Source organism: Saimiri boliviensis, chromosome 3, assembly GCF_048565385.1.
Source record: "Saimiri boliviensis isolate mSaiBol1 chromosome 3, mSaiBol1.pri, whole genome shotgun sequence".
Lineage (NCBI taxonomy): Eukaryota > Metazoa > Chordata > Mammalia > Primates > Cebidae > Saimiri > Saimiri boliviensis.
In genome coordinates, this window is record NC_133451.1 from 93,266,795 (window position 1) to 93,275,659 (window position 8,865).

The 8,865-nt window shown below is 35.8% G+C and overlaps 1 protein-coding gene across 2 annotated transcripts in view; it reads right to left on the reverse strand.

The window, feature by feature from the left end:
• EMCN (endomucin) overlaps window positions 1–8,291 on the reverse strand; it is a 124,992-nt gene extending 116,701 nt beyond the window's left edge. For both annotated transcript variants that reach the window (XM_010340120.3, XM_010340119.3), the window contains exon 1: window positions 8,039–8,291. In XM_010340120.3, coding sequence (XP_010338422.1) covers window positions 8,039–8,108 — 70 coding nt within the window. In that variant the 5' untranslated portion in view covers window positions 8,109–8,291. The remainder of the gene's footprint in view (window positions 1–8,038) is intronic.
• Between the last annotated feature and the right edge of the window lie 574 nt (window positions 8,292–8,865).

Here is an 8,865-nt window from a genome sequence, read left to right on the forward strand (position 1 = left end):
GTAGCTGAGTACGTGTTTTTTTCAACCACCGTAACAATGGCTGGTAGGCAAATTTCTACAACTCCTTCCAACCCCTCCCCTAGGAATTAATTGGATCTAGGATATTAAGAAAACATTATTGCTAAGTAAACATTTATTTATGGCATTGTAATTTTTTTGTTGTCAGTTTAGAAGGCTGAAGGTGCAGTGAGGCATAGTAGTGACTTCTAAATTACTCAAGAAGCACGGCTTTCTCCTTATTCTTTTTCAGAAAACTCCACTGTGAAATGTCACTACCTCAGAAGGTAGCTGAAGAACAACAGTACTTGCCTTGATTTTTAAGCCACATCACCCTAGTGTGATTTTATACTATTTCCAAGCATCTCTTTCTTAATCAGTAAGTTATAGAAAAGGGATAAAGCTGGCCTTGAAGCCTGGGATGGAAGTAATGTATGTAAAGTGCCTAGCACAATAAATGGTAGGTGTTAGTAGATATTGTGACAATACTTCTTTGGGTTAACTTGGACCATTCCCAATTGTGATGTTCATTCTCTGGCCTTTGACACAACTGATACAGGTTTCAGCTAGATTTTGACTGATTCAACACGTTTAAAAAACAGTTCACATTTCATATGAGAAGGACATCAAGAATAAAATCAATGATATCAACATTTTTTACTACTAACCTCACAGCATAATTCATTACTGAGTCTATGCAAACAGGCAAATAATTGCCTTAGAACAGGATCTGTTTAGAATATTGTTAAGTTTATTTAACAAAAGATTGATCAAAGATATTTCATTTTTTTGAAATGAAAAGGAAGAGTAGTACATATTAATTAGAGTGTCAGAAAAACTGAAACTAATCTATACTTAGATATACACTATCATCTAAACCAAAATGTTCTCATCAAGGAAAATAATATATCCTGGATTTTCCTAAATAGCAGATTCTGAAACAAAGACTTCTGTTCAGACAGTTTATATTTAAAAAATTGATCTCAGGAAGAGAAGTAAAGGACTAAATCAATGAAACTGGAGCAGGAACAGAAGAGAAAAGCGTTTGTGTATTCAGTGCCTCCATTCCCTTCTTTGTCAGGAGCTGTCTCATAGAATGCTAATGCTCCTGCACTTCTAGTTCAGGCGCCTGATAATGCCAGATTCTGAAATGCACCTTTGTATCAGAATAGCACCAGAAAGAAAGCAGGACATATGCACTAACGTGAGGCAAGGAGCTGTCAAGTTACACCTGTGCATAGCTGGTTGCCATAGCAATGGCTGGGGTAAACATGGCCAGAGAAGATGTAGGGAAAGAAATAATAGGTATCTAATGCTCATACAGGGACTAGTTGTGATTATCTCTACATATATCATTCCACAGGATATGAAACCTCTATTGAAGTTTTAAAAATCTGTTATTCTTATGGTTGCCCCAAATTTGGGAACCATATAGTGCTCTTTCTAGATGTAATTGACACCACTAACGTTTCTCATTGTGTGCAACAGTACAAAAAGAATCTAGTTTGCTAACTGAGAGAGCTTCTTCTATCAGCCAAAAGGCATTATTAGTCTAACCTAACAGACCTATAATGGATAGGAATTCAGTAGCTGGAAAGAATTCAGTACACAGGAATTGAAGGTTACTTAAATTCCTGCTCTGAGCTGGGTGCAGTTGCTCACACCTGTAGTCCCAGCACTGTGGGAGGCCTAGGCAGGTAGATCACCTGAGGTCAGGAGTTTGCAATCAGTCTGGCCAACATGGTGAAACCCTGTCTCTACTAAAATACAAAAAATTAGCCAGGCGTGGTGGCAGGCGCCTGTAATCTCAGCTACTCAGGAGGCTGAGGCAGGAGAATTGCTTGAACTCAGGAGATGGAGGTTGCAGTGAGCTAAGATCGCGTCATCACACTCCAGCCTGGGCAACAAGAGCAAAACTCCTTAAAAAAAAAGAAAAAAAAAAAAATTCCTACTCTGACATTGAGTGTTTAGAAACGTGCATCTCATATTGTTCTTAAAGACAAAGAGGAAGTTGGAAAGTGATTACTAAAAGAATGCAAGTAACTTGAATTAGATAATTATTCACAAGTTAAAATATTTAGCTGCAGCTTGAAATGTAACTTCATCAATGAAAAGGAAAGGTTAGGCAGTTGTCTAGTAAATTTAAAGCTTTGTAAAGCCTTAAATATTAACTTTTTCTCAGTTTTCTGGATAACTACCATCTTCAAGATAAAATTGCCAGAAAAGTTGTTTCTAACAACTGCTATGAATCTTTTGAAAATATGAGTTCTAGAATAATCACTTCTACTTTTAGATGGGGATTATTAAAAATCAGCAGTGAAGAAAGAATGTAAAGAAATGGTTTGTGGACTAAATACTTTTCCATTTGGATTTGTTCTATATTGAGTTAGTCTTCCTGCAATAGACTACCCATTTCAGGTAAGAAATATTGGTGTGAATTAAGCTCAGCAGAAGTACTAAGCAAAATTATCTACTCCGAAGCAACTCATGTTATCTACAATGACACGTAAAGATGTATGGTATTTATTTAACTTTCTTCCGACTTCTATTTTTGTAAACTTTACTTAAAAAAAAAAAACATATTTTGTAGTTTTGAGAAGTTGGTTGAGAATAAGGTATTTCCTAGAATACTTTTAACTATAGGAACGTCTTTTTTTTTTTTTTTTTCAAATGAGTCATGGCATCTTTAATTACTTGGAAATGTGATTTTAAAATATAACACCAAATTTAAAAGCAGGATATCATATTACACAGAGCATGATCCCAGTGCAGAGACAATTTTATATAAATATACATATATGCATTGACGAGTCTGCAAGGAAATGTGCCAGGATGTTAATAGTGATCTGCTTAGGCAGCAGAATTTAACTTTTATGTGTTTTTAAATTTTCTGCACTAGATGTGAGACTTTTAAACCAACCCCAAGTCACCTCTTCACTCACTCCCAACCCCCTACAGCCAGTAAATTTAAAAGAGTCTAGAGGAATTCATCATGATCACTCACTTAGTGTTTTTTAGGCATTTGTATTTGTGTGACATGGAAACCAACTTCTGACTTCAGGGCCTTACTTCTGTGTCACAGAAGTCTTAGCTGCCTGGTCTTTTGTCTGTTTCTGACTCAGCGTAGCACCTGTGTGTTCCAGATTTTTAATATTGGGGTCTCTAGACAAGAAGGCTGATGAAATCTTTATTTAATGAGCTTGTCTGGGGGTTGTATATTTTCTTTGTCCTGAGTTTCTTCTGAGAGGAAGTAAATAACAGTTTCACTTACAGCACACACCACTGGCTGTCTGCAAAATGGGATTTTTTAAAGTAATAATAATAGTACCTTATTCATTATTTATAAAGTAATTATATTTGAGCCCCTACTGTTTCCATTCATCCAAATGATATCAAAACTGAGAGTGAGTGAAGAAGGAGGGGACAGATATTATATTCACATTTTTCCATCAAAGTATTTTTCCTAGGCTGAAAATACTGAGGGTGGTTCTCAGCAAAAGATGCAATCCAGGGTTTTTACATGTTTACATGGATGTGTTTTGTACCGATGGTGTACCATTGCATGTATTCTGCCATATTTTCTGACATTTTATGATATCATAAGCCTTCCTTTAACTCTACAGCCAATGGGGCAAAGTATACATGGAGTAAATGGGCTGAAGGCAAGAAAACCACAGTGCCTCTAATCACAGGACTGTATTAGTTAGGACTAACTATAGGAACGTCTTACATTGAGTATTTGATACCCAAAAAGAAGTAGAGCTGATTCTGTTTAGATATTCTTTTCTGCAGTGGTTATAGTTTGAGAGCTGGCTCACCTTTGATAAGAAGTCCTTTTCCTTATATTTAGTGCTGACTTTCGTAACTGAAATTAAAATAATCTATTTTTTTCTATATTGTGTTCTCTGATTCATAATTGTCCATAACTTTTTCATAAGAACAAGGTAGTAAACTGTTAGGTGATTGTCATAGGAAGAAATTAAAATACGAAAATAATAAAAAGGCAACTATTTTATTCAATTATCCATTCATTCAGATGACCATGACCTTATTATGTGTTCAGAACTGTTGCTGAGCAAACAATCTGTAACGAACACAGCCCTTACTTTCAAGGTGCTTATAGCAGAGTAGAGAAATAAGACATTCACACAAGTAACTATGATAGAATTGAAAATAAGTGCCATAGGAGAGTTAGATATACGGGCATCCAGAGGAAAGATAAATTGCTTCTCTATGTCATTAATGTCACAATGAGCAAGATTTAGAAATATTTGAGATTCAGGACTCAAGAACATTCACCTCTCAACATCACCTCTGGCTCCAGGGGCATTTCAACTACACATCAGACAATTTTAATTTACTATTGAACATCTTTACATAAATATCAGGATTTCAAAATCACCATGTCCGAAACTAAATATCATTTTTCTCGTTAAACCATCTCCTCGTATCTTTCCTAATTTCTGTTCCCAAGCCATTTTCCTATTTCTGGTATTCAAATAACCCTGTTTCTACATTTCAGTCACATTCTCCCTCATTGCCAGTCAATATGTCAAATCATAAACTTTCTACTTTCTTAAAGCTCTTCCTAGACCCTTTGTTTCATTTTATTGACAGACTCTTGGATTTGCAATGACAGTTGAACTAGTTTATCTTTTATTTTTCTTTTATTTATTTTTTGCTTTTTAAATTTTTTTATTTCCTTTTTTAAAAATTTTTCTTTATCTTTTATTTTTCTTGACTCCAATAGTCTAATCTATATTCTGCTGACAGATTAATCTTCCCATTTTATAGTCATGATCATATAATTCTCATACTCAAACACATTTATAGACTCAAACTAATTAACTATATGAATCGATATTTCTCATCCTGATAGCCACTATCTCCTGAGGCTCTGTTTCCAACCTTATTTCCCAGTACTTAACTATGCCCCAAGTGTGACCACTTTCCATTTCTAGACTAGAATATACCAATGTTACAATGTATCTACTCAATAAATTTTGTTCCTCTGGAACCTCTTGAATATCAAGCTTCAAAGCTTATAATAATTTCCACTTTAATATGTGGCCTTTTCTGATGTCCTTATACCCTAACCAGGCTTGTTGTAAATTTTCTGTGTTATTCTTTATTTATCTCTTAAAGCCTACAAGATAATCAAACTTATATGTAACTTCCCTCATCTTGCTCTCTCCCCCACTTCTACAGTGAGGGCTGAGTTTTATTGAGTTCTATAAACCTACAATATTTAGCATGGAGTCTGCTGATAGCATGTTTAATCTTCCTTTTTCATGAAATTGAATGTTCAATCACTAACTAATTTCTCGAAGCAATTAAATCCTTATTCATATGCCAATAAAGAAAATGGTGTTTGTCCCTGTCTGAGAATGCCTACTACATTTTAATCTTTCCCACGTTGAGGTAAATTTCAATCAGCAGGCAGCACTTGATGCGTACATGTGTATTGCTTCCTCCTTCTTGGAATCTCTCATTAACTTATCTCTGTCCTGACAGTCAAAAGCTCATCCATAATAGATTTAAAAGCCATAAAAGCCACTGTAGGGGTCTGTTCAGTTTTAAACACAATTTAGAAAACCTTAGGAAAGAATGGCAATTCCCTTTCAGAAATCTCCCATACATATTTCAATAGAACAGCTTTCCAAATTGGAGATTGAAAAATATACCACCAACCAAGTAACAAAAAGTCACTCACTGACTGTGATGTAGAAAGATTCCCTTGATTTTCACAAAGAACACAAAAGACTATATTTTACTTATTTAAATCTGAGACTGACACAAAACGTCAGAAAAAAAGAAAAGTAGTCAATTTATCTAAAAGATCATTATTTAGGAATAAATTGCTATGCAAAAATGCATGGATCTGCTTGACAGCTTGTGAATTTAATAAGGCAGATGAAATGCCTCCCTCCCTCACCCTCAAGAATCAACTTTGCTGAAGAAATATGTTAATCATCCTACGTTTGGGGAACATATAAAGCTCTGAAATCAATGTGTATCTGGAACCGAGGGTTAAGGAAAAAAACATAATCAGCTTAGGAAATGCTTTATTTCCTGTGCTTAATCTGCAAAGAGAAACAAAGCAGGCAGAGCCAGGTGCAACAAAATCATACACGTAGATGGGAAGTTCAGCCGTTTCATGCTCCACTCAGATGGTCAATTTATACTCCTGAGCTATAGCCTCCTCTTCTAAGACAAATGGATTAGCTTTGTTTTATTCATTTGTTTACAAATACGGGCCTTCAGTTAACCTGTAGACTTATTGGCTGACTTGAAGGAGATAGTTATTATGTAACTATTGTCTCTGCTCACATGGGCAATGATTCTACAGGGGTTAACAGTTCATTAGAAAGAAGACACTGTCAACAGGTTGGGCTCATTACCAGTGAGCAAAAAGAGGTATGTATTTTCCAAAAATGACCATAACAGAAAAACCTGGAGGACATCTCTGGGTTGTCCTTCACCTTCATGTCTTAAGGCCAGGTATTGCAGGCCACTTCTATTGATGCTATTCCGCTTTACTTTCAGAAGGACAAATGATCTATTCAGTTTAATGGTACCAGCAAAGTACTCTACTCACTGATGCATGTGGACCTGGAGCAGCAAGCAGTCTAAGCCAGCCTTTCAGACTTTACACTAATCTGAACATCTAATTGTTAGCAGTGTTTTCCATGGCATTGAGATTCCTATCAATCTTCCCCAAGCACACTGACGTTACTTATAAGCTATGTAATGATTTCTGTGGCACCACACATTCTTTTCTTAAAACGATTTGACTCCAGTAACTCTTCTAATTTAATTTTTTTGATCTTGATGCTTGCTGCAACGTAACCTCAGAAACTCCAAGATACAAGATGAGCAAATCTGTGTGAATTTGAAGTGTTTTTGAATTTGTCCTAAATTTACATAGATATTTTGAGAAATGACTGATAAAATGCTGTTCAGGAGGGATGTACTTATTTTTTTCGACTTTATCACTGTAAATTAGAATTTTGCAGGCAGCAATCTTTTAAATTGAAAATGAGCGAAATAAAATTAGAAATGAATGATTCTGGTTTTTTTCCCTCAAGACCTCTGAGAGTCTGAATCGGTCTTTCCTGATTGTGTTCTTTTACGGTAGTTTGTACTTCAATTTTCACACTTATTAAATCTATTTTGTATTAAAATCACATGCTTATTTCTCCCAATTGTACATCACTATGGGCAAGGACATTTTACTTGTTTTTATATTCCTTCCAGCACAGGGTAGGAACCTAATAAATATTGATTAAATTGTTTATTTTCAATCACTCAGGAAGGGTTAAAAGTCAAATGTAAATCATTCTCAAAATTGTCCATTAATATATTCAAAGCTTATGTAGATACATATCTATCTTTTAACTGAGTTTCTTAGTAAATACGTAGGATTTTATGTTTATTCCTGAAATGTTATGCAAAATATGTATATGTGCTTAGATATGTACATATTTCTTCAGCGAAAGTCTATAGACTGTAATCAAATGAATCTCTCTCTACTCACCCTACCCCAAAACATAAAGATACACTTCCCTAGGCAGCCTTACCCAACTTGTCAATTTATCAGACCTGAAAAAAGGTTGGGAAAAATACAGGCTAACATCTGCAATATAATATCTCCGATTATAGCCTTTCACCCACACATGCCAATCTTATTTCTGAGCAACATCTGAAAACAATATATTTTGGAGAGAAAGTATATTTTTAACCAGTATTCTATTCCCAGATTTTTATGCTGTAAAGAGGCCACTGTACGTTTCCAATACTTTGTGATTTCATCAAACATGCTTTCAGGGTGCTGTACCCACAACATTTCCCTTCCATAGAAACAAATAGGATCTCTCTCAAGCCTTCTCCATGCACTCCAAGTCAACATCCAAACACTCAACTCAGTAAAGGAATTGCTGCATCAAAGTGTCAGGGGAAGATCTCTGAAAGTAAACTGAGGCTGAGTCACCCACTACTGATTTCCAATCTGTACCACCAGAAGAATAAGAGACAAAGATACCTGTGTTGTTGACGTCACTGCTGCAAAGGCTGGGCAGAAGAAAAAGAACGGTCACTTGAAGCAGTTCCATGGTGCCTGTAGATGGTGTCAATGGCTTCTCTCTCAAGAGGCAGGCAGGAACAATTCCCTCCCAGCCTGGCAGGGCCTTATTAGCAAATGGAAAAGGTGTATTGAATGTGAATAGCCACTGCCCATTCCTACTTATTTGGGGGGCTCTGATAAAGAACGGGAGGAAATACACATGCTCCCTTTGGGAGTTCAGCAGAGAGGAGATTTATTGTTTCAGTCCCTTACAGGAACTCTTTTTTTTTCCTCTCTCTCTTCCTTTGGCAGCCACTTGTGTTTTTGTTACTACATTATTTTGTTCTTCTTCAACAGAAAGGTCAGGACGGGTTTTGAACAGAAAGAGATCCTTCTTGAGAATGGATCATAGCGCCTTCTAACTTTTGTTTTGAAAGTGCATTTTGAAGTGGTTATAAAGGGGCCTCATTTAGCAGCTACTCCCTTGGGATAAAGAGGCTTTCACTGCCCGAGGTTAAATTTTAGGGCAAAATCCATCAGGAATCAACTTAACTTTTCTCTTTCCAACTTGAAAGCCAGATTAGTGAAGCCCACCTTGTGGATATCAGTAAAAAATTGTATTAAATAGATTATACTCTGCTCTTGAGTAAGCAAAAAGACTTTTAAAGGATGTCCAGAGGTTTTTCCAGAACTTTTTAATAGAATTAAGCAAAGACACGTGAATGTCCATTGACCACTCCTGGTTTTTACTAAAGGACTTTGATGATGAATAAGGAATAATTACTTCTAATACCTCATGAATGCTC